Genomic DNA, 26,940 nt, shown 5'->3' with positions numbered 1-26,940 from the left:
CAAAAAAACTGAGAATAAGTATCACATTTAACTCTCATAATACAAGTCATTAAGGACAGAGGTCCTTCATGGGGATTTAGTGCACAGTGACTTCTGTTGTTAACAATTAACACTCTTACGTATGATGTCAGTGACTACCCGAGGTTCTTGGCATGAGCTGCCTAGGCTATGGAAGCCTTTTGAATTCACAGACTCCATCAGTATTCAGATAAGGCCATTAGCAACGTGGAAGTTCTCTCCTCCCTTTAGAGAAAAATACATCCTTCTTTGATGGCCACTTCTTTCTGTGGTATGTTCCTTTTCTATCTAATTTGTTGAGTTTTCTTTTTTATTATGAAGTGGGTTGAATCTTATCAAATGCTTTTCTGCATCTATTAGGATTACATGATTTTTTTCTTCACTCTGTTCATGTGATTTCTTATATTTATTAATTTGTGAGTGTTGAACTGTGCTTGCTTCCTGGGATAAATCCCACTTGATCATGGTATATTTTTGATATAGTGTTGGATTCAGTTTGTTAATATTTTGTTGAGAATTTTTACATCTATGTTCATCAGGGGTATCAGTTGATAATTGTTGTTTGGTTTTGATATCAGAGAAATAAGAGTTTTGCACAGTTCTGTACTTTTCAATATTTTGGAATAGTTTGAAGGATATCATTATTATTTCCTCTTTAAATGTTTTGTGGAATTAGTTGTAAAGCCATTAGGTCCTGGACTTTTCTTTGATGGGATACTTAATTAATACTTCATCCTGTTACTTCTTCTGGATCTCTTTATATCACTTAAGATCTTTTTTTGTTGTTTTTTTTTTTTAATTTTTTTATTTTTGACAGGCAGAGTGGATAGTGAGAGAGAGAGAGACAGAGAGAAAGGTCTTCCTTTTGCCGTTGGTTCACCCTCCAATGGCCGCCGCGGTAGCACGCTGCGGCCGGCGCACCGCGCTGATCCGATGGCAGGAGCCAGGTGCTTATCCTGGTCTCCCATGGGATGCAGGGCCCAAGCACTTGGGCCATCCTCCACTGCACTCCCTGGCCACAGCAGAGAGCTGGCCTGGAAGAGGGGCAACCGGGACAGGATCGGTGCCCCGACCGGGACTAGAACCCGGTGTGCCGGCGCCGCAAGGCAGAGGATTAGCCTAGTGAGCCGCAATCTTGGTAGGAAGTGTGTACCTAGGAATTTATCTGTTTCTTTGTGTTCTTCTATTTGTTAGAATATGGTTGTTCATAGTAGTTTTTTATGATCATTTGTATTTCTGTAGTATCAGTTGTCATAGCTCCCTTTTTATTTCTAATTTTATATATTCTCTTTTTGTTAGTCTTTAATGATATCTTTATTTGCTTTATATTTGCATAAAAACATCCCTTTTGTTAACCTTTTTAATATGTTTAGTTTCAATTTCGTATATTTCTCTTCTGATTGTTATTATTTCTTGTCTTCTGATGTTTTTGAGTTTGACTTGGTCTTGTTCTTCTACATCTTTGAGATGCATCATTTGATTGTGTCTTTGAAATCAAAATCTTTTATTTCTTCTTTTTTTTTTTGGACAAGCAGAGTTAGACAATAAGAGACAGGAGAGAGAGAGAGAGAGAGAGAGAGAGAGAGAAAGGTCTTCCTTCCGTTGGTTCTCCCCCCAAGTGGCCACTATGGCTGGCCAGCGCACTGTGTTGATCCGAAGCCAGGAGTCAGGTGCTTCCTTCTGGTCTCCCATGCGGGTGCATGGCCCAAACACTTGGGCCATCCTCCACTGCCTTCCCAGGCCACAGCAGAGAGCTTGGATTAGAAGAGGAGCAACCGGGACAGAATCCAGTGCCCCGACCGGGACTAGAACCTGGGGTGCCAGCACTGCAGGCAGAGGATTAGCCTAGTGAGCCGAGGCGCCGCCCAAAATCTTCTATTTCTTAATGAGTACACTAATTGCCATCAACTTCTCTCTTAATACTACTTTTACTATACTATAATATACTTTTACTATATCCTATAGATTTTTATGTACTGTGTTTTTATTTTCATTTATTTCATTGATTTTATATTTTTATCCCCCCCCCATAATTTCCCTCCCACTCGCACCCCTCACATCTCCCGCTCCCTCTCCCATTCCATTCACATCAAGATTCATTTTCAATTAATTTATCGATTTAGTATATATTAAGTAAAAATTTCATCAGTTTGCACCCACACAGAAACACAAAGTGTAAAATACTGTTTCAGTACTAGTTATAGCATTACTTCACATTAGACAACACATTAAGGACAGATCTCACATGAGACGTAAGTACACAGTGACTCCTGTTGTTGATTATCAATTTGACACTCTTGTTTATGGCGAGAGTAATCTTCCTAGGCTCTAGTCATGAGTTGCCAAGGCTATGGAAGCCTTTTGAGTTCGCCGACTCTGATCATATTTCGACAGGGTCATAGTCAAAGTGGAAGTTCTCTCCTCCCTTCAGAGAAAGGTACTCCTTCTTTGATGGCCCTGTTCTTTCCACTGGGATCTCACTCGCAGAGATCTTTCATTTAGGTCTTCTTCTTCTTCTTCTTTTTTGTTTTGCCAGAGTGTCTTGACTTTCCATGCCTGAAATACTCTCATGGGCTCTTGAGCCAGATCTGAATGCCTTAAGGGCTGATTCTGAGGCCAGAGTGCTATTTAGGACATCTGCCTTTCTATGATTCTGCTGTGTATCCCGCTTCCCATGATGGATCGTTCTCTCCCTTTTTGATTCTATCAGTTGGTATTAGCAGACACTAGTCTTGTTTGTGTGATTCCTTTGACTCTTAGTCCTTTCATTATGATCAACCGTGAACTGAAATTGATCACTTGGACTAGTGAGATGGCATTGGTACATGCCATCTTGAGGGGATTGAATTGGAATCTCCTGGCACGTTTCTAAGTCCACCATTTGTGGCAAGTCTGATTGAGCATGTCCCAAATTGTACATCTCCTCCTTCTCTTATTCCCACTCTTATATTTAACAGGGATCACTTTTCAGTTAAATTAAAACACTTAAGAATAATTGTGTGTTAATTACCGAATTCACCCAATAGTACTAGAACAAAAAAATACTAAAATGGATAAAGTATTACATGTACATCAGCAGTCAGGACAAGAGCTGATCAAGTCACTGTTTCTCATAGTGTCCATTTCACTTAACAGGTTTCCCCTTTGGTGCTCAGTTAGTTAGTTGTCACCATCAGGGAGAACAAATGATATTTGTCCCTTTGGGACTAGCTTAATTCACTCAGCATGATATGTTCCAGATTCCTCCATCTTGTTGCAAATGACTGGATTTCATTGTTTTTGACTGCTGTATAGTATTCTATTGGAGTACATGTGCCATAATTTCTTTATCCAGTCTACTGTTGATGGGCATTTGGGTTGGTTCCAGGTCTTAGCTATTGTGAATTGAGCTGCAATAAACATGAATGTGCAGACAGCTTTTTTGTTTGCCAATTTAATTTTCTTTGGGTAAATTCCAGGAGTGGTATGGCTTGTTGTATGGTAGGGTTATGTTCAGGTTTCTGAGGAATCTCCAGACTGACTTCCATAGTGGCTTAACCAGTATGCATTCTCACCAACAGTGGGTTAGTGTCCCTTTTCTCTCCAGCATCTGTTGTTGGTAGATTTCTGAATGTGAGCCATTCTAACCAGGGTGAGGTGAAACCTCATTGTGGTTTTGATTTGCATTTCTCTGATTGCTAGTGATCTTGAACATTTATTCATGTGTCTGTTGGCCATTTGGATTTCCTCTTTTGAAAAATGTCTATTGAGGTCCTTAGCCCATCTCTTAAGTGGGTTGTTTGTTTTGTTGTTGTGGATTTTCTTGATCTCTTTGTAGATCTGGTTATCAACCCTTTATCTGTTGCATAGTTTGCAAATATTTTTTCTCATTCTGTCAGTTGCCTCTTCACTTTCCTGACTGTTTCTTTTGAAGTACAGAAACTTCTCAATTTGATGCAATCCCAAATGTTAATTTTGGTTTTGACTGCCTGTGCTTCTTTTCTAGGAAGTCTTTGCCTGTGCCTATATCTTGCAGGGTTTCTCCAATGCTCTCTAATATTTTGATAGTGTCGGGTTGTAGATTTAAGTCTATAATCCATGTTGAGTGAATTTTTGTGTAAAGTAAAAGGTAGGGGTCTTGCTTCATACTTCTGCATGTGGAAATCCAATTTTCTCAGCAGCATTTATTGAATAGACTGTCCTTACTCCAGGGATTGGATTGGGATCTTTGATCAAATATAAGTTGGCTGTAGATGTCTGGGTTGATTTCTGGTATTTCTATTCTGTTCCATTGGTCTATCCATCTGTTTCTGTACCAGTACCATGCTGTTTTGATAACAACTGCCCTCTAGAATGTCCTGAAATCTGGTATTGTGATGCCTCCAGCTTTGTTTTTGTTGTACAAGATTGCTTTGGCTATTCGAGGTCTCCTGTGTCTCCATATGAATTTCAGCATCATTTTTTCCAGATCTGAGAAGAATGTCTTCGGTATCTTGATTGGTATTGCATTGAATGTATAAATTGCTTTTGGGAGAATGGACATTTTGATGATATTGATTCTTCTAATCTATGAACATGGAAGATTTCTCCATTTTTTGGTGTCCTCTTCTATTTCTTTTTTTAAGGTTTTGTAATTTTCATCATAGAGGTCTTTAACGTCCTTGGTTAAGTTTATTCCAAGGTATTTGATTGTTTTTGTGGCTATTGTGAATGGGATTGATCTTTTAGGTTCGTTCTCAGCCATGGCATTGCCTGTGTATACAATGGATGTTGATTTTTGTGCATTGATTTTATATCCTGCTACTTTGCCAAACTCTTCTATGAGTTCCAATAATCTCTTAGTAGAGTTCTTTGGGTCCCTTACATAAAGAATCATATCATCTGCAAAGAGGGATAGTTTGAATTCTTCCTTCCCAATTTGTATACCTTTAATTTCTTTTTCTTTCTTTCTTTCTTTATTTTTTTTTTAATTTTTGACAGGCAGAGTGGACAGTGAGAGAGAGAGACAGAGAGAAAGGTCTTCCTTTGCCGTTGGTTCACCCTCCAATGGCCGCCGCGGCTGGTGCACTGCGGCCAGTGCACCACGCTGATCTGAAGCCAGAGGCACATGCTTCTCCTGATCTCCCATGGGGTGCAGGGCCCACTCACTTGGGCCATTTTCCACTGCACTCCCGGGCCATAGCAGAGAGCTGGCCTGGAAGAGGGGCAACTGGGACAGAATCCGGCGCCCCAACCGGGACTAGAACCCGGTGTGCTGGCGCTGCTAGGTGGAGGATTAGTGTTGAGCCACGGCGCCGGCCTTAATTTCTTTTTCTTGCCTAATAGCTCTGGCTAAAACTTCCAGAACTATATTGAAGAGCAGTGGTGAGAATGGGCATCCCTGTCTGGTACCAGATCTCAGTGGAAATGCTTCCACCTTTTCTCCATTCAATAGGATGTTGGCCGTGTGTTTTTCATAAATTGCTTTGATTGTATTGAGAAATGTTCCTTCCATACCCAGCTTGCTTAGAGTTTTCATCATGAAAGGGTGTTGTATTTTATCAAATGCTTTCTCTGTGTCTATTGAGAGAATCATATGGTTTTTCTTCTGCAGTCTGTTAATGTGGTGTATCACATTGATTGATTTGCATACCTTGAACCATCCCTGCATACCAGGGATAAATCCCACTTGGTCTGGGTGGATGATCTTTCTGATGTGTTGTTGCATTCTATTGGGCAGAATTTTATTAATGATGTTTGCATCTATGTTCATCAGGGATATTGGTCTGTAATTCTCTTTCAGTGCTGCATCTTTTTCTGGCTTAGGAATTAAGGTGATGCTTGCTTCATAGAAAGAATTTGGGAGGATTCTCTCTTTTTTGATTGTTCTGAAAAGTTTGAGAAGAATTGGAGATAGTTCTTCTCTAAATGTCTGGTAGAATTCAGCAGTGAATCCATCTGGCCCCAGGCTTTTCTTTGTTGGGAGGGCCTTTATTGGTGTTTCAATTTCTGTGTCAGTTATGGGTCTGTTTAGGTTTTCTATGTCTTCCTGGTTCAATTTAGGTAGGTTGCATGTGTCCAGGAATCTATCCATTTCTGATAGATTTCCCTGTTTGCTGACATACAAGTCCTTGTAGTAATTTCTGATGACTCTTTTTATTTCTGTGGTGTCTGTTGTTACGTTTCCTTTTTCATCTCTGTTTTTATTGATTTGGATCTTTTCTTTTTTTAGTTAGTTGGGCCAATGGGGTGTCAATTTTGTTTATGTTTTAAAAAAAAAAAACAGCTCCTTATTTGGCTGATTTTTTGTAATTTTTTTTTTTGGATTCATTCCTGTTGATTTCTTCTCAGATTTTAATTATTTCTCTTCTCCTACTAGATTTGGGTCTGGTTTGCTGCAGTTTTTCTAGATCCTTGAGATGCATTGAAAGCTCATTCATTTGGTGCCTTTCCAATTTCTTGATGTAGGCACTTATTGATATAAACTTTGCTCTTAACACTGCTTTTTCCGTATCACATAAGTTTTGGTATGTTGTACTGTTGTTCTCATTTACTTCCAGAAAATTTTTGATTTCTCTTTTGGTTTCTCCTATGACCCACTGTTCATTCAGAAGCATGTTGTTCAATCTCCATGTGTTTGCATATGTTCTAGGGATTCCTGAGTTTTTATTTCCAAATTCATTCCTTTATGGTCTGAAAGCTGCATCATATGATTTTAATTCTTTTGAATTTGCTGACATTTGCTTTATGGCCTAGTATGTGGTCTCTGTCCTTTTCCAAACCAGGGAAGTTCCCTGCAAGTATCTCACTAAAAAGGCCTTCTAATCCTTTCTCTCCATGCCTTCAGGAACTCCTAGAACCCGAATTTTTTTTTTTTTGACAGGCAGAGTGGACAGTAGAGAGAGACAGAGAGAGGTCTTCCTTTTCGCCATTGGTTCACCCTCCAATGCCCGCCTCGGTAGGCGCGGTGCGGCCGGTGCACTGCGCTATTCCGATGGCAGGAGCCAGGTGCTTCTCCTGGTCTCCCATGGGGTGCAGGGCCCAAGCACTTGGGCCATCCTCCACTGCACTCCCTGGCCATAGCAGAGAGCTCGCCTGGAAGAGGGGCAACCAGGACACGATCGGTGCCCCGACCGGGACTAGAACCCGGTGTGCTGGCACCGCAAGGCGGAGGATTAGCCTATTCAGCCGCAGCGCCGGCTAGAATGTTGGGTTTTTTAATAGTATCCTGTAGGTTCCCAACAATAGTTTTTAGATTTTTAATTTCCTCTTCTTTTCTTTGGTTTGACTGTATACTTTCTGTTTTCTGTCTTCTAAGTCCAATATTTTCTCTTCTGTTTCACTGAGTCTGTTTTTATGGCTCTCTAATGTGTTTGTCATTTGATCTATTGAGTTCTTCATTTCGTTTTGATTTCTCTTCACTATCACACTTTCCTGTTCTACTAGTTTCTGCGTTTCCTTTTGATTCTTCCTTAAGATTTCATTTTCTCAAAGGAGATTTTCTATCCTGTCCAGTAAGGAATTCCGTAGCTCAAGCATTTGTTTTTGAACACTTCTAATAGTTCTTATCATAATTTTTTTGAAATCTGTATCTTGCATTTCTTCTATCTCCTCATCTTCATAATCTCGTATTCTAGTGTCATGTTCATTTGGGGATGTCATAATGTCATCCTTGTTCTTATTTCCTTGGTTTCTGCGTTTGTTGCTTGGCATTGTGGAGATATTCTTTGGATTCTCCTTCCCTCTCTGTGGTGTTTTTTCTTGTTTTACTATGACTGTATTAAGTGGACTGTCTGCTTTTGATGGAGCCTTAGAGGCTTGAAATGGGTGTGGCCAGAGAGCTCTGTTTGGTTCTTCAGGGTTAAGGGTGTGCCAAAGGTGACACTCCCAGGTTAGGCGTGGTAAATCTCTGTCTCTTTCTTTCTTTCTTTTTTTTGATTCAAAAGGGAAGTAATTCCGCACAGCTGAACAGAATTGGAGGTAGTTAGCAGGCGAATGATATACCCATAGGAGCCAGCGATTGGAAGCTCTTTCCCAAGGACCCCACAGGGAATCTGTGCTGCCCTCAGTGTGGGCTCAAATTCTCCTGCAATCTCCCACTGGGTTGCCAAGGTTACCGAATTGTAGCGTCTCTGGAGAGTACTCACGTGAGTTCTCTCTCCCACTGTCTCTTTTTTCACAGTCTCAGTTCATTAGCACCACACTTTCACTAGGTCCTAATCTCATGTTATTTCAGTTTTTTCTGCTTAGCTGAGGGCAGTTTCAGACGTGAGGTCTCCCCGCTTATGACGTATGTCCAAAATGGTGCATGCTCTTTGTCTTGCTCGCCTTTGAGAAGTGAGCGGAGAGAGAGAAACTCGTGTCCGTATTGGTCACTTTTTTTTTTCTTCTCTCTTTTAGTTAGCCTGGTGAACTTTTCCCCACGGGGTTTCAAGCCTCGTTCCCTCTAGTTTCCTCTTTCCGCTTGCCCGCTGGTGTCTCTGGCTATTGAGGTTCGGCTCACCTCGCATTACAGTGCTGGTGTGTTGATTCTGCCACTGGTGTCCCGAACCGTGGGCTCCCATGCTCTCCACACAGGTCAACTGTGAATCACTAGTTCCGGAAGAGTTTCTTCTGCTGTTTCTTCCCCTACTCTTCCTTAAACCTACAGTATCTCCACTTTTATTAAACTGTCTCTTCCCGGACTATCAGTGTGCGCCCTTCCTATTCCGCCAAGTTGCCACTCTCTCGCTGACTTTATATTTTCTTTTTAATTTCTTCAGTGATCCATTGGTTATTCAGGAGCATGGTATTCAGTTTCCGTGTGTTTGTGTAAATTTTCTGTCATTCTTGTTGATTTCTAAAAGTTTTATTCCTTTAGGGTCTGAGACGATATCTGCTATAATTTCAGTTTTTAAAAATTTTTTGAGACTTTTTTGATTTTGTGGCTTAATATATGATCATCCATGACCTGATGAAAAGAATATGTAAAACTGATATAATCTTAGAATTTGAATATTCGGCCTTTTAACTTCCAATCTAAAAGTAAAGAAAATTGTACCAAAGTAAATATGAACAGCATGAACAATATAATAGTGGTAATAACTATCCCTTTAGCAGTGACACTCTATTGGCAATGTTTGGTACTATAGCATTTTTATGTATAATATAACTCTTTTTTAATATTCTTAATAATTTCTCTCACAACACAGCAGTATGTGTTTTTTGTCTTTAAAGCCTCTTTATACATGTTATTTTGTGAATACCTTATTTTTAAAATTATAACTTATTTAAAATATATAATAAATGCAAAGAATAACAACCCAATGTGTTAAATACCATATTTAACTAACATTTCTATTAATTATTTGACAGTTGTTTCTATGTGTATTTTAAAGTAATATTATAGGAAGTCATGACCTCATTTCTATTTTAGTCTCTGAGTCTGTTACCCTCCTTCCTTAGAGTTATCCACTATATAAATAGTTTTGACTCTTTCCAGCTCAAATTTTTTATATTTTACTTAATATATCATATATTTATACAGTATACTGTGTTTGTATTTCTGAATTTTTAAGTTCAGAATTGATGTTGAACTTATCATTCAAAATGTTGTCTTCACTCAGTGTTATATCTTAAGTTTTTAAAGAGCACTTTAGGTACCAAAACTCTGTGGGTAAAATTTGTAGCCAAAATTCAACCTTTAGATATGTGAATCAACTTGAAATCTATTAACGATCAACTTAGGCTTATAATTATTTGATTGTATATTGGTTTATCAGTGTATCTGTATATTTGAAATTTTACCTTTTAAACCTTTGATAATTTAATACTTGTGTAGTATTACTCTCTTGGGCATTTTGCATGTACACAGTCTTGCACTATGAATATCCTATCTTTTCCTCCAAAGATAAGTGGGAAATTAAAAGATATAGCAAAAAAAAAAAAAGACATAGCATAGATGGGAAATTATTTCTCCTCTTTAAGTATTCTTTTCTGTCCATATTAAATGATTTACCATATAGAAATGTGTTTGTATCCTTAGATTTTTATTTTGAATACATGCCCTGACTTTTTCAGATTCATTTGTACTTTACTAGAATTGAGTATAATTCAATTCTGTTTTGCAGGGGTTTGCAACCAAGTAAGACATTAGATAACGTTTCTACAAAGCAGGCTGCACACACTAAAGAAAAGCGGAGAGATGATGATGGCATTTCTCTTGCATTGTCTGATACTCAGCTTAAAGGTTTGTGAACCTTAGAAAACTGTTGGAATTTGAATTTTTGCCTATTGATTTTACAGTAATTTTAAGTGATAAATATTTTTTCATCATACATTGAAAGACCACTTCACAATAACGTGAGTTTACCAACCCAAAGAAAATTGCTAAACATACTATTTATATTCTGTACTATACATTTCTTGATTTTCTTTTTTACTAATTCCAAAAGTTAGATTTGAAAACCATTTCTTTTCTTAATTGGGGAGGGACAGCTGGGGATATAGCTATATGGTTCAATTTCAATTTAATTATTTTAAGTCCTGTTTTATGGATTATTGATAATTGAACTTTTTAAAGACAAATCTTATATTGTTATTTTTTAAAATGATATATTTATTTAGGATCTTGGTAAAAAATAAGACTTGGAATAAGAGAAGGAGGAGGAAGAGGGGTGGAAATATGGGTGGGAGGGCAGGCATGGTGGGAAAAATCACCATGTTCCTAAAGTTGTAATTATGAAGTGTATGAAGTTTATAACTATAAAGCTGTATAATTCTGCATGCATTCCTATACACTTACTTCTAAGGATACAGTTTTCTTTTTTTTATTTTTTTAAATTTTTTTTAACTTTTATTTAATGAATATAAATTTCCAGTGTACAGCTTATGGATTACAATGGCTTCCCCCTCCCATAACTTCCCTCCCACCCGCAACCCTCCCCTCTCCCGCTCCCTCTCCCCTTCCATTTGCATCAAGATTCATTTTCAATTCTCTTTATATACAGAAGATCAATTTAGTATAAAGATTTCAACAGTTTGCACCCACATAGAAACACAAAGTGAAACATACTGTTAGAGTACTAGTTATAGCATTAAATCAAAATGTACAGCACATTAAGGACAGAGATCCCACATGAGGAGCAAGTGCACAGTGGCTCCTGTTGTTGACCCAACAAATTGACACTCTAGTTTATGGTGCCAGTAACCACCCTAGGCTCTTGTCATGAGTTGCCAAGGCTATGGAAGCCTTCCAAGTTTGCCGACTCTGATCATATTTAGACAAGGTCATAAAAGACAGAGTGAGGATAGTAACCAATGATCCTAAGAGTGGCATTTACCAGGTTTGAACAATTATACAGCATTAAGTGGGGAAGAGGACCATCAGTACACACAGGTTGGGAGTAGAGCCATTGGTGGTAGAGTAGAGGTTATGATTACAAAGGAATGAGGCCCAAGTGTGCTAGACAGGGACTAGAACAAAGGACAGAGTCATTATTAGAGGAGCTAAGAAAGGTGCTGTCTAAGCTACAATTGAGTTTTCTGATTGAGAGGCAAATAGAACCTGATAGAAGGGGCTTGATAATAATCTGGTGGGCTTTAGGCCTTGTAAGTTAAGAGGCCCAGACCTATCTATCTCTTCACATGGGGTATATCCTAAGGGAGGTGTGAACCTCCTAGGGGAAGACACTCTGTTGACTTTCATTACTTGGCTGGCCTGGGAGGAGAGCTGGCCAGGTAAAGGCAGGGGGCATCTCTAATAAGAAATTTACAGTTCTGCCTGCAATGTTGCTGACCCTACTTGACCATCCCCTCAGCTGCAGTGGTCACTTTGGAAGTTGGGCTGAGTGAAGGGCTTTTCAGCTTAGAGCCAATAAGATCTGTGGCTCTGACCTGGGCATCCTTCGACTCCAGGGCAGGTCCATTTCCAGTGATCCAACTCTTGGCAGAGCTGCCAGGGCTCTTCACAAGCTGACTTCTGCTGAAGCCCAGGCTTACCACTTTGAAAGCCACTGCAGTGGACTGGCCTGTTGGGTCTCCTTGAGGGCAGATCACTGTACAGATCAGCCATTAATAGGCCTGCCACCCATTGCTTCTGATGCCGAGCTTTCTTTTCCTCCTGGTTTGTGTTAAAGCAGACCAGAGGATGCAAGTCAAGGGAGTGCCCGTGTCCCATCTCTAATCTTCGGTGGCCTGAACTACAAGTCTACAGTCACAGGCATGTTCTGTAGTAGTTTTTCTAAGGTAGACAATGCCCATGAGGAAAATTATGTTCTCACTTTAAAACTTTCTTTCCCTTTGGTCTGAAAGGGAGGTTTTTTCTACTTACTGTAAACCTCGCTGATGGCGAAGTGAATCTAGCTATGAGATTATTATTTAAGTTCTTATTTTGGCTATGCTATTACAGAAAAATGTTAGCCATCTAATTTATAAGGTCTAAAGATTAAATTGTGCGTCCTACAGATTCCTTCATAATAGAATTAGTTTCCTACCTTGAAGAGAATAGAGAAATGAAAGAACAAGTTGGGCTTAGAATAGAGAAATGAGGGAGCAAGTCCTAGATCGCTTGCTGACAATAGCAATATCACATGAATACTTAGCAAACCATTTCAACCATTAGATAACAACTTGAGAAAACATTTACCAGAAGGTCCAATGCCTTCTATAAATTTTAAGAATCATGTATTTGAAAACACCTCTTAAATATCTAACATGGTGTAGTTTGTTTAACCTGTACACTTAAGCACAACCATATAAAATGTTTTTGGTTTCTTTCTACCAACAAGTTTAAAACATATGATACACAGATTCAGGTCACACAAATTAAAATGTATCTTTGATTGATTTTAGCAGCTTAAATTTATGGACAATCTTATCTATAAGCCATTTAAAATAAAACTCTTAATAAAATTTCCTATGTGGACATACAATATGTACACACATATAACATAGCATAATAGACCAATATAGCAATTTTAATAATAGCTTTTAAAATCTTTAACTCTTTTTATAGATTGCCAATTGATTTGAATTGCTTTTTGTTTTTAGATTACTTTAACACATTGCTTTAACAGAGCATCAGAGTTTAATTCTATGTCAAAGAGAAATTGAGCTTCCTGTTATCTTTTGCTGTGAGGTTTCCTTCCTTTACCTTCTTTCATATTGGTGACCATGTTTCTGTGTTTCTGTGTGTAACACATCTTTAAGCATCTTTTGCAGGGCAGGATGAGTGGCAACAAATTCTTTCAGTTTCAGGGTACAGTTTTCAAACTTGCCATTGGACCCCAATTTCCCTTAAGCTGGGTGGTAAAAATACCACCTTAATTGTTAAAGTGATCGTATGGATAGGATCAAGTGTTAAAGTGATCATACAAATGAGATTAAGTGTCTGGTAATAATAGTAGAATTAAAAAGGAGTGAATGCTCCAACATGGGAAGCAGTCCATATAGCAGACTCATAGAATGACAATCACTTTAAATAGCGCTTTGACCTCAGAATCAGCCCTTAAGGCATTCTACTCTGGCTGAAAAGCCCATGAAAGCATTTCAGGCATGGAAAGCCAAGACACTATGGCAAAAAATGTCCTATATGAAGGACCTCTATGGGTAAGACCCCAGTGGAAAGTCGTCATCTCTGAAGGGAGGACAGAACTTCCATTTTGCTTGTGGCCTTGTCTAAATACTGACAGAGTTTTTGGATTCAAAAGGCTTCCATAGCCAGGGAAGCTCATATCAAGAGCCTTAAATGATCTTTGATGTCATATATATGAGTGTTAATTGTTAAATTAACAATAGGAGTCACTGTATACGTTTTTTAATTTAATGAATGCATTTTTACATAGACACAACTTTAGGAATACAGTGGTTCTTTCCCTCATGCCCCCCATCCCTCTCCCTTCCCACCTCCCATTCCCTCTCCCATCTCCTTCTTCATTATGGATCATTTTTAGTATGACTTTATATATAGAGGACCATCTCTATGCTAATCATAGATTTCAAAAATTTGCCCCCACTCCCACACACAACATATAGAGTACAGTTTGGGGAAAGAATTTGCAGTCGATTCTCATATTGCAATTTAATAGGGACAGAGGTCCTACCTGGGGAGCAAGCACAGTGACTACTGTTGTTCCTTTAACAGTTAACACTCTTTTTTTATGATGTCAGTGATCATCCGGGGTTCTTGTCATGAGCTGCTGGGGCTATGGAGGTCTTTTGTGACCATAGACTCTGTTGTTATTTGGACACAACCATAAGCAAAGAGGATGTTCTCCTGTCCCTTCAGAGAAGAGTGTCTCCTGCTTTGGTGACCCTTCCTTTCCTCTGAGGTCTTGCACAGATCCTCCATGTAGGTTTTTTTTTTTTTTTTCCCCACAGAGTCTTGTCTTTCCATTCCTGAGATGCTCTCGCAGGCCTTTCAGCCTGACCAGGAAGCATTATAGTTGATTCTGAGGTCAGAGTGTTATTTACTGCAAAAGTCATTCTAGGAGTCTACTGTGTGGCTGCTTCCCATGTTGGTCGCTCCTTCCTTTTTTAATTCTATTATTGTTTTCTTGGTATTTGATGTTATTTATGTTGTCCCTTTTAAACTTAGACCAATCTATCTGTTGCCTTTAACACTTAAATTGATCATTGTAATAGTGAAGATAGTGTTTATACCACTGATTCTTATGGGTTTGGAGCCCCATGATTAGTTCATAGGTTGTACCCTTAGAGGTGAATCTATATGCTTGTATGCATAACTATACTGTTTTACAGTTTTAGACTACCTCCTCCATCTCTTATTCCCTCCTTTTTTTTTTTTTTTGTTGTTCCCTCCCTTTTTTTTAACTGGTATCTTTTTCCAATTGCTTTAAAATACATGTAATTAACTCTATTTTACATAGAGAGTTCAGCCTATAGTGTGAGGTAGATGAGAGAGAGAGAGAGAGAGAGAGAGAGAAAGAAAACAGAGGAAAAAGAAAAAAAAAAACAAAATACTCCCAACCTGTGTGTACTGATGGTCCTCTTCCCCACTTAATGCTGTATAATTGTTCAAACCTGGTAAATGCCACTCTTAGGATCATTGGTTACTATCCTCACTCTGTCTTTTATGACCTTGTCTAAATATGATCAGAGTCGGCAAACTTGGAAGGCTTCCATAGCCTTGGCAACTCATGACAAGAGCCTAGGGTGGTTACTGGCACCATAAACTAGAGTGTCAATTTGTTGGGTCAACAACAGGAGCCACTGTGCACTTGCTCCTCATGTGGGATCTCTGTCCTTAATGTGCTGTACATTTTGATTTAATGCTATAACTAGTACTCTAACAGTATGTTTCACTTTGTGTTTCTATGTGGGTGCAAACTGTTGAAATCTTTATACTAAATTGATCTTCTGTATATAAAGAGAATTGAAAATGAATCTTGATGCAAATGGAAGGGGAGAGGGAGCGGGAGAGGGGAGGGTTGCGGGTGGGAGGGAAGTTATGGGAGGGGGAAGCCATTGTAATCCATAAGCTGTACACTGGAAATTTATATTCATTAAATAAAAGTTAAAAAACAAAACAAAACAAAATAAAAAAGATATGCACAGTAAAAAGTAATAATAGTTAACTGTCTCTCGACAATCAGGTCAAGGATTCTTGAGGACATTAGTTCTGAAAGGAGTCACTGTATACTAACTTCTCATGGAGGACCTCTGTCCTCAAAGTTGTATTATGAGAGTTAACAGTAAAACTTGTGCTCAAAGATTTATTTTGTTTCAGTGTATTAAGTGGAGGATATTCTTAGGCCTTTTAAGTTTTAGTTTTGCGTAAGTGTCCCAGTCCATTGCTTGTTTTTTTGGGTGCTTCCTTAATTAATGATAAAACTCATTCTCAAGGATGTACTTTCTGCCGGCACCGCGGCTCAATAGGCTAATCCTCCACCTTGCGGCGCTGGCACACTGGGTTCTAGTCCCGGTCGGGGCAGCAGATTCTGTTCTGGCTGCCCCTCTTCCAGGCCAGCTCTCTGCTATGGCCCAGGAGTGCAGTGGAGGATGGCCCAAGTGCTTGGGCCCTGCACCCCATGGGAGACCAGGAGAAGCACCTGGCTCCTGCTTTCGGATCAGCGCGATGCGCTGGTCGCAGCACACTGGCCTTGATGGCCATTGGAGGGTGAACCAATGGCAAAGGAAGACCTTTCTCTCTGTCTCCTTCTCTCACTGTCCACTCTGCCTGTCAAAAATAAAAACTAAAAAAAAAGGATGTACTTTCTCTTAATATATTAAGTGGAGGATATTCTTATGTCTCATAGTTGAAGTTATGTCAAAGTACTTGCAAAAGATGTATCATTCTTGGGTACTTCTTTAAGGTCAATTAACATTCTCAAAAAAATGTGAAATTAGCTTCAAGATGTAATGACTTTTTAAAAAAGATTTATTTTATTTTATTTTATTTTCCACTTTTATTTAATAAATATAAATTTCCAAAGTACAGCTTATGGATTAAGTGGCTTTTCCTCTCCATAATTTCCCTCCCACCCGCAACCCTCCCATCTCCTGCTCCCTTTCCCATTCCATTCACATCAGGATTCATTTTCAATTATCTTTATATACAGAAGATCAATTTAGTATATATTAAGTAAAGATTTCATCAGTTTGCACCCACACAGAACATAAAGTATAAAATAGAGTTTCAGTACTAGTTATAGCATTACTTCACATTGAGCAACACATTAAGGACAGAGATCCTACATGATGAGTAGGTGCATAGTGACTCCTGTTGTTGACTTAACAATTTGACACTCTTGTTTATGGCATCAGTAATCTCCCTAGGCTCTAGTCATGAATTGCCTTTTTGTTCGCCAATTCTGATCTTAGTCAAAATGGAATTTCTCTCCTCCCTTCAGAGAAAGGTACCTCCTTCTTTGATGGCCTGTTCTTTCCACTGGGATCTCACTCACAGAGATCTTTCATTTAGGATTTTTTTTTTCCAGAGTGTCTTGACTTTCCATGCCTAAAATACTCTCATGGGCTCTTCAGCCATAGCTGAATGCCTTAAGGGCTGATTCTGAGGCCAGAGTACTATTTAGGACATCTGCCTTTCTATGAGTCTGCTGTGTATCCCGCTTCCCATGTTGGATTGTTCTCTCCTTTTTGATTCTATCAGTTAGTGTTAGCAGACACTTGTCTTGTTTATGTGATCCCTTTGACTCTTATCCCTATCAGTATGATCAATTGTGAACTGAAATTGTTCACTTGCACCAGTGAGATGGCATTGGTACATGCCACCTTGATGGGATTAAGTTGGAATCCCCAGGCACGTTTCTAACTCTAGCATTTGGGGCAAGTCAGCTTGAGCTTGTCCCAAATTGTACATCTTCTCCCTCTCTTATTCCCACTCTTAAATTTAACAGAGATCACTTTTCAGTTAAATTTAAACACCTAAGAATAATTGTGTGTTAATTACAGAGTTCAACTAATAGTATTAAGTAGAACAACAAAAATACTAAAAGGGATAAAGTATTAAGTTGTACATCAACATTCAGGACAAGGGCTGGTCAAGTCACTGTTTCTCATAGTGTCCATTTCACTTCAACAGGTTTCCTTTTTGGTGTTTGGTTAGTTGTTACCTATCAGGGAGAACATATGATATTTGTCCCTTTGAGACTGGCTTATTTCACTCAGCATGATGTGTTCCAGATTCCTCCATTTTGTTGCAAATGACCGGATTTCATTTTTTTTTAACTGCTGTATAGTATTCTGTAGAGTATATATCCCATAATTTCTTTATCCAGTCTACTGTTGATGGGCGTTTAGGTTGATTCCAGGTCTTAGCTATTTTTATTTGTCCATCTTTAATGGAAATGTATTACATTTAATTTTAGTTTTTAAAATTTTTTTTATAAGGTCTTTTCCACTGGGATCTCACTCTCCCAGTGGAAAGAATGGGGCCATCAAAGAAGGAGGTACCCTTCTCCGAAGGGAGGAGAGAACTTCCACTTTGACTATAACCCTATCGGAATAAGATCAAAGTCAGCGAACTCTAAAGGCTTCCATAGCCCTGGCAACTCATGACTAGAGCCTAGGGAGATTACTGACGCCATGAACAGGAGTGTCAAATTGTTAAATCAGCAACAGGAGTCACTGTGTACTTACACCCCATGTGGGATCTGTCCCTAATGTGTCGTCTAAAGCGAAGTGATGCTATAACTAGTACTGAAACAGTATTTTTATACTTTGCGTTTCTGTGTGGGCACAAACTGATGAGGTCTTTACTAATTACATACTGAAGTGATCTTCTGTATATAAAGAGAATTGGAAATGAAAAAAAACAACCTGGTGTTAAAATGGAAATGGCATAGAAAATTAATTAATTTGAAAAAAAAATTATGTAGGATCTCTGTCTTTAATGTGCTGTACATTGCTATTTAATGCTATAATTAGTAATCCAATGGTAGTTTTTTCACTTTATGTTGCTATATGGGAAAAATGTTGAAATCCTTACCTAATATATACTAAACTGATCTTCTGTATACAAAGAGAATTGAAAATGAATCTTTACATGAATGGAAGGGGAAAGGGAGCGGGAAAGGGGAGGGTTGCGGGCGGGAGGGAAGTTATGGGAGGGGGGAAGCCATTGTAACCCATAAGCTATACTTTGGAAATTTATATTCATTAAATAAAAGTTTAATAAAAAAAAAGAAAAAAAAATTTTTTTATAAGATGAACAAATATAATGTGTTTTATATATACAGGCTTAAGAGCATAGTGATCCTTCCTATCCTACTCTCCCTCCTGGCCACCCTCCTCCTTCCCTCCTTCCTTTCTTATTTTTTCTTTTAATTTTTGCAATGACATACTTTCACTTTATTTTATAATCACAAGCTTAACAGAAAGGCAGAATGAGAGAGGCAGAGATCTTTTCTATTTTCCCCAAATCACAACAATGGCCAGGGCTGGTTCAGGCTGAAGTCAGGAATCAGAAACTCCACCTGTGTCTCTCATGTGATTGGCAGGGGCCCAAGTAATTGGACCATCATCCACTACTTTCCCAGGTGCATTAGCAGAGAGCTGGATTGGAAGCAGAGTGGCAGGGATTTGAACTGGAGCTCAGATGTGAGATGCTGGTGTCTCAAACTGTGGCTTAACCACCTGCTCCACAAGCCATTCCCCATATTTAAATAATTTAACAGTTTATTGTATTAAAAATAAAATTTCATATGTTTTTCTAAATACTGTGTGGATGATTTGGGGAGAATCTTTTTTCGCTCCTTAGGGAAAGTATAATAATTTTTTTGGAACTTAAAAGAGATTTGGCTGTCAGAGATTTTGACTTCAAGTCTGTTTCAATGCCTTCCTTTTAAGCTAAAATATAGACATGGTATCCTAACAGTTATTATGAGTCAAAGCAGTTAGAGTAACAACAGGAATACTTTAAGAGAATGTGTGTAGTGTTGAAGAACTTTCACTGAATGGAGAGAAAATGTCAATCAGTATTAGACAAATTATAATAGTTGTGAATGCAAGGAAACTGCTTTGTGATTAGCTTTTTTGATAAGCTTTGAGCTGCTACTTGCATAATAGATTTAGAAAGCCAAATAATTCAAGATAACTTTGAATTACCTAGGTAGAACTTTTTGCAAGGCATTTTTTTATATAGCACATATATTTGAGAACTGAAATGCTAAGTATCTTTAGAACAGATTGGCATAGTATTCAAAATGATACTTTGTTGACTGAAGAAAGGAAGCATTTCCTTGTCTGTAGAATGGTGGATTTATTGGAGTCTTTAAATGGCAGTCTTGGTTATTAAAAATATGAAACAAACTTTCAATTGGATTGATAGTTCTATAATTGATTTCATATCATAGTCAACTGCTTCGAAAAGATATTTTGACTCCTTTTAAAAGAACACACAACACTTTATAATTATAATCCCTTTCCATTTAAAAGTATGTGTATGTGTGTAACATTTTAAGAGACAACTGGTTCACAAAAATTACAATAAATCAAGACTTTTTTTAAGACATGTTTTTTCCAGATTTTATTAATTGTTTTTGTTTGTTTTGGTCATACAGTCAAAGCATTCACAGCAAATGGAACCACATGGCTTGGTTGCTCTTTGGTTTCTCTTAAAAAGAATACACTATGTGTTTCCTTCACCACTTACTTGTGTATATAGGCATTAATAAATGATATTCCTACATGTTCATCCAGTGTCAGCATAAGAATTTAACAGTGGACTTCTGTTTTAAGGAACTTTGGAAGTAGTATAGCAATTTTGACAATGTTTCTTTGAGTACCTCTAAAAGGGATTCTTCCTGAACTTTTTGGCCATATTTATGCCTCTTTTGTTTTTTAAGACCTTAACAGTGCAATTAGAGGTTGTGATTGTCTTGAAGAGGGGAGCAGAAACAAGGATGTTACATATTCTGATTCAAAAATGGAACCCACTCTGATTTCCAGGAAGACAAAGAAAAGGCTTAGAAGTCATTTACCTGATGCTCATAATTCTGTTTCTTCTATGGATAAGTCAGCAGAACAAACAGTAAGTAGAAGTATTTAGATGTCACAGGAAGTAATTTTGTGCTGTGTTAAAAATGAGTTCACTGTGGACGAATAATGTTCCTCTTAGCTTTGAGCTTTTATTAGATGTCTTTCTTTTTTGGTTTTCTTCTAGATGTATATTTATAACATACTTAAATGTAACTCCTGACAACAATAAGAGTTATAAGAACTAGTATCTAATATTATGAATTGGTAAAATTTAAAGTTGTTCCTTCTCTGAATCTACTCTTTCCTTAATAGTTTGGTGTACATATTTTAGACTTTTCTTTTTGCTACTTTTTTTTTTTTTTTACAGAGGATCAATTTAGTATAAAGATTTCAACAGTTTGCACCCACATAGAAACACAAAGTGAAACATACTGTTTGAGTACTAGTTACAGCATTAAATCACAATGTACAGCACATTAAGGACAGAGATCCCACCTGAGGAGCAAGTGCACAGTGGCTCCTGTTGTTGACCCAACAAATTGACACTCTAGTTTATGGCGCCAGTAACCATCCTAGGCTGTCGTCATGAGTTGCCAAGGCTATGGAAGCCTTCCAAGTTCGCCGACTCTGATCATATTTAGACAAGGTCATAAAAGACAGAGTGAGGATAGTAACCAATGATCCTAAGAGTGGCATTTACCAGGTTTGAACAATTATACAGCATTAAGTGGGGAAGAGGACCATCAGTACACACAGGTTGGGAGTAGAGCCATTGGTGGTAGAGTAGAGGTGATGATTACAAAGGAATGAGGCCCAAGTGCACTAGACAGGGCCTAGAACAAAGGACAGAGTCATTATTAGAGGAGCTAAGAAAGGTGCTGTCTAAGCTACAATTAAGTTTTCTGATTGAGAGGCAAATAGAACCTGATAGAAGGGGCTTGATAATACTCTGGTGGGCTTTAGGCCTTGTAAATTCAGAGGCCCAGACCTATCTATCTCTTCACATGGGGTATATCCTAAGGGAGGTGTGAACCTCCTAGGGGAAGGCACTCTGTTGACTTTCATTACTTGGCTGGCCTGGGAGGAGAGCTGGCCAGGTAAAGGCAGGGGGCATCTCTAACAAGAAATTTACAGTTCTGCCTGCAATGTTGCTGACCCTACTTGACCATCCCCTCAGCTGCAGTGGTCACTTTGGAAGTTGGGCTGAGTGAAGGGCTTTTCAGCTTAGAGCCAATAACTTTTAACCAAATCCTATTTATGCAGTCCAGCTTCTTATTTTTTTCACTTGCTTTGTAAAATTATCACATTGCTTTTGTTGGTGGCAATGTGCTTACTGAATTAATTATGCTTCTATTTATCTAGAATTTAGAGAATGTGTTATAATTAAAGTGCTGTTCTTAATACATATATTTCCTATTTCAAAGACTTTTTATAGAATGAACAATAGAATGAGGTCATGGGAAGACAGTTTTGTGATTCTTTTTATTCACAAAATAAGGCACCTTGTAATACCTTTAAATTATAAATGTAAACATGATTTGCATAGTGCTGGAGATACTGAAGATAATGTTTGATATTCATAATTGTTAATATTATCCTGTTACATTTTAATCTGTTTCCTATTGTTACTATAGTGGTTGATTACATCACCTTATTACTTTTGCAAGATAAAAATATTTAATATTTAAAAGATAATTTCATTCTAAAATTGACTTAGGTCATGGGAGACCATGTGAATCACTTATAAAGATGAGCATCTTCCAATATTATCCATTAAACAGTTGTTTAGGCTTCAGATGAGACAGATTAAACCCATATCTTTATGTAGTTTTCTATCCATGCAGTTATAGAAATGACATAATATTTTTGCTTTTATATTATTTGTTAGGAGTTTAAACCTTATAAAAGTCTTTTAAGCAAATTTGAAAAATGCTAAAATTTTGTATGCACTTATCTATGTTCAGAAAGAACCAGAAAATGACTCAACAGTATCTGCGGAGTTTGACAAGTCAAGTGAAAACTATCATCAGGACAGAAAACTACTTGAAGAAGTTTCCCCTGAATCTATTGAAAATGATTTTACTAAACTGTCTGCATTTAATAGTCAGGAATTGGCTTTGAGTACTGTTCCCAAAACTGCCTCTGCCTGTTCAACCTCTGAATCTTTAGAGAACTCTATTTCCAGTGATTCTGTGGGTATTTCTTCCCTGATTGAAAAGATTGAGAATGAATTGAATACAATAGAAAATTCTGTTCCAAGTGGACACCATGAAGGGAACCAATCATTGATTTCTGCTGAACCAAGTAAGTAATAGGAGGGTTATAGAAACACTTGATGTTCTCTGCTTTACTTAAATTTTTCCCCAAACAATTTTGCTAAAGCAATAAGTGGTTATAACATCACTGTGTAAAATATTGGGGAAAAAAAAGTCTTGAGGGTTTGGAAATTTCTTTGTGACTCTTGGAATACCAGTTTCGGTATTTGGAAGCAGATATGATTATTTTTAGGTTAGTACACATAATCTAACTCAGTAGGTTTTTTTTTAATCAATTATACATTTGGTTATTAAAATGTGAAAACAGGCCTATGGCAAGTGAAATCTATGTCTTCTGGAAAAAATTTATCTTAGAATTAATTAAACCACACAAATAAAAGCACCAGCATCATTCTTTCCATCTCAAACCTGCTAGACACTCCCTCTACAAATAATCAAGCTGTAGGGTTTGGGGAGGGGAACACAGGGATCCTTGTTTAGGAAATTTTCCAAATGATCTCAGAAATCAGGTACTACTTTTGAACACGAAACACGCATTAAATAGCAACTAGAAAAGGAAAATCAAAACAGGAAGAAATGTTTTACATTTTAATCAGTTCTCATCCACATTGACTGTCTATAGATTTTTAAAAGTGGTGACAAGTCCATAAGTAATCAAAGTGTAGAGCTTGTTTGGTGAATCTTCATCCTCATTACATTTTTTGGACAATCTCACACAGCTGTGGTATGAGATGTTCCTTATTCCTTTGGCCCAGATGGCTTTGTTGAGCCTGGTATCAGTGTGCACATCTGGACTCCCCATCTCTTTCATGGCAAACTTCTGGATCTTTTTGAGTGCCAGAGGGGCATGCTTCTTGAAGCTCACTCCATGGATGCATTTGTGAATGTTGATGTTGGGTCATGACTTCACTGATGGCAGTATGGCCCTTCTTCTTGCCACCCTTCTTTGTGAGAGCCATCTTGTAGGGCCCAAGTTGGAAAGGAAGAGCAGCTAATAGTTTTTAAAAAAGGTTCTCCAAGGATGATTATTACTGTCATTTGATTGATGAAGGTGACATACAGAGAGTTTGAGTACCAGCTAATTCTCATTAATTTTGATTTAATAACCTTTTGGGTAGCTGGTGAGGTCATAGGGAAAACATGCTAAAGGAAATGCAGTGAATACTCTCCCACATTTCCCCATGATCATCCATTTGTTTGTCCAAAAGCCAGCTAATTAATAGGGTTTAAAGGGCAATTTAGGGTGATGGCACAATATGCTGTTGAAACTTGTTCTAAGATCTCCTCATGGCTTTAATCATTTTTAAAGATGTTTATCCTCGAGAAGGTAAGGTTACAGGTAACTGTTGATAATAGCAGTGATATAAAGCATTGTATAGGGCTATTATAAATTAGGTAATTTTTTTTAGGTAGTTTTTTTTTTAAATAAATTTTATTTATTTATTTGACAGGTAGAGTTACAGACAGTGAGAGAGACAGACAGAGAGAAATGGCCACTACGGCCGGAGCTACGCCGATCCAAAGCCAGGAGCCAGGAGTCTCTTCCTGGTCTCCCATGCGGGTGCAGGGGCCCAAGGACTCAGACCATCCTCCTTCCTAGGCCACAGCAGAGAGCTGGACTGGAAGAGTAACAACCGGGACTAGAACCCAGTGTCTATATGGGATGCTGGGTCCACAGGCGGAGGAATAACCTAGTGCGCCATGGCGCTGGCCCCCACTTTTTTCTTTTTTTTTTTTTAAGATTTATTTATTTGAAAGTCAGAGTTACACAGAGAGAGAAGGAGAGACAGAGACAGAGAGAGAGAGAGAGAGAGAGAGAGAGAGGTCATTCATTTGTTGGTTCACTCCCCAATTGGCTGCAATGGCTGGAGCTGCACCAATCTGAAGCCAGGAGCCAGGAGCTTCTTTCAGCTCTCCCACGCGGGTGCAGGGGCACAAGGACTCGGGCCATCTTCCACTGGTTTCCCAAGCCATAGCAGAGCTAGATTGGACATGGAGCAGCTGGGACTTGAACGGCACCCATGTGGGATGCCAGCACTGCAGGTGGCTGCTTTACCTGCTACGCCACAGCGCTGGCCCCAAGAAGCCAGTTTTAAAGCTGAATATATTTAAATGATTAAGCTTAATGGGATTCTTAAGGATATATTAAATTAACTAGAAGCTTCCCTTTTTGATATATGATGGTTGTGACATATTTAATGTACATTTTTCCATTTCAGTTGTTGTTTCCAGTGATGAAGAAGGACCCATTGAACACAAGAGTTCTGAAGTTCTTAAATTACAACCTAGACAAGACCATGGGATCACTAATGAAAGTGAGAGCAGGTCTGAGTCAACATTATCAGAACTACCATTGGTTACATGTGAATCTGTACAGGTAATTTATTTCTTCCTTCTCACATATTACAGTGAAATATATGTTATTTGTAAGATGACTTGTTAATTGCTTAATGAAGCAAAATATTGTAATACAAATTATGTATTTTCTTATATTGAATTTTGAGACAATTTTCTTGTTAGCTTGAGTGAAGTATGTAATTTTTTTATTTTGAAGTGAAAAGCTTATATCATTTTTCCCTAGTCGTTTATATGTATATATTTTAAAAGGTTATTTATTTGAAAGTCAGAGTTACAGAGAGGGAGGGAGAGAGAGGCAGAGGGAGAGGGAGAGGGAGAGAGAGAGATCTTTTTTTTTTTTTAAAATATTTTTTTAATTAATTTATTTTTTGACAGGCAGAGTGGATAGTGAGAGAGAGACAGAGAGAAAGGTCTTCCTTTTTGCTGTTGGTTCACCCTCCAATGGCCGCTGTGGCCGGTGCATCTCACTGATCCGAAGCCAGGAGCCAGGTGCTTCTCCTGGTCTCCCATGCGAGTGCAGGGCCCAAGGACTTGGGCTATCCTCCCCTGCCTTCCTGGGCCATAGCAGAGAGCTGGCCTGGAAGAGGGGCAACCGGGATAGAATCCGGCGCCCCAACCGGGACTAGAACCTGATGTGCCGGCGCCGCAAAGCGGAGGATTGGCCTGTTAAGCCACGGCGCTGGCCCGAGAGAGAGATCTTACATCCACTGGTTCACTCCCCAAATGGCCATTAATGGCTGGAGCTGGGCCGATCCAAAGCTAGGAGCCAAGAGCTCAATTTTGGGTCTCCTACCTGGATGTAGGGGCCCAAGCACTTGGGCCATCCTCTGCTGCTTTCCCAGGTGCATTAGCAGGAAGTTGGATTGGGAGTGGAGCAGCTGGCAGCTGGAACTCAAACTAGCACTCATGGCAGATGGCTTTACCCACTAAGCCACAGCACTGGCCCCATCATTTCTATTTTTTCAGCTTAAATATTTTATGTCTTGAATCTCCCCCCCCCCCCCAATGATTCTTAATGGGCAATTAACTGTTCTGCCAGAATATTTTATATACACAGTTTCTGGTATTTATGTTTTCTGGTCTTGTGAGTACCATTGCTACTTGGAATTATTCTTTCTCCCCATGTACTTTAAGATGGTAGGATATGGAAGAAAGAACATGGCTTTTGGAGATACACAGACCTATGTTAAATCCTGGCTGTCATTTGGACGAGTCACGACTTCTTTAAGCCTGACTTTCCTCATATGTTGCATGAGGATAATAGCACCTCCCCCAAGGATTATTTTGAGTATTAAATGAAATAACATATGAAGATGATCATCAAAAAGTTAATGGAAAATGTGTATTATGAAAGAACTATGCATGGATTTCAAAATTATTTTGCTTCAAAATAAGCATCTTTTAATTCCAACTTCCCTGAACTTTTTGAAGTATCCTTGTGTGAACACATTTATAATAGCATCAGAAACCTATCAAGCTGGTAAATCCTTTGTCTTTTCTTTATTACTGAAATTAATAAATGGAAGTATGTTAAGTTTAATATCAGTAAACAATAATCATATTTTTAACATAACCCTTTAAAGAGGAAGGTTCAAATCATTTAAGTGTTATCAGCCTCTGATTATCCTATTTTTAGGAAATGATTATAAGTGATTAGTAGTGCGAAATAATGGAGAACATCTGTTGGTTTGTTTTTAACAATGGCAGACTGTTATTTTGTAGGCTGTGATGGAAGCATTTGGTGAGATTTATGAAAACAGTTTGGTGGTATGTTTATTGTTTCATGGGCATTTCTTTTGTATTTGGTACTCTACACTGAAACCACCTCAGCAATTAAATTCTGAATTTTCGCTGAAATGTAACTATTCTTGTCAGTTTGGGTTAGTAGTTT

At 38.4% G+C, this 26,940-nt stretch overlaps 1 protein-coding gene and 1 pseudogene across 7 annotated transcripts in view; one reads left to right on the top strand and one right to left on the bottom strand.

Moving 5' to 3' along the window:
- The window catches only part of SENP7 (SUMO specific peptidase 7), a 206,426-nt gene that overhangs the window by 130,244 nt on the left and 49,242 nt on the right, over window positions 1-26,940 (top strand). For all 7 annotated transcript variants that reach the window (XM_062207205.1, XM_062207250.1, XM_062207242.1 and 4 more), the window contains 4 exons: window positions 10,086-10,204; window positions 20,283-20,467; window positions 22,380-22,719; window positions 24,911-25,068. In XM_062207205.1, the coding sequence (XP_062063189.1) occupies window positions 10,086-10,204; window positions 20,283-20,467; window positions 22,380-22,719; window positions 24,911-25,068 (802 nt within the window). The remainder of the gene's footprint in view (window positions 1-10,085; window positions 10,205-20,282; window positions 20,468-22,379; window positions 22,720-24,910; window positions 25,069-26,940) is intronic.
- Window positions 23,284-23,674, bottom strand: LOC133747918 (large ribosomal subunit protein eL31-like; annotated as a pseudogene).

This window comes from Lepus europaeus, chromosome 2 (genome assembly GCF_033115175.1).
Source record: "Lepus europaeus isolate LE1 chromosome 2, mLepTim1.pri, whole genome shotgun sequence".
NCBI lineage: Eukaryota > Metazoa > Chordata > Mammalia > Lagomorpha > Leporidae > Lepus > Lepus europaeus.
The sequence above is the reverse complement of the archived record's forward strand: the minus strand, read 5'-3'. Positions and strand labels throughout refer to the sequence as shown.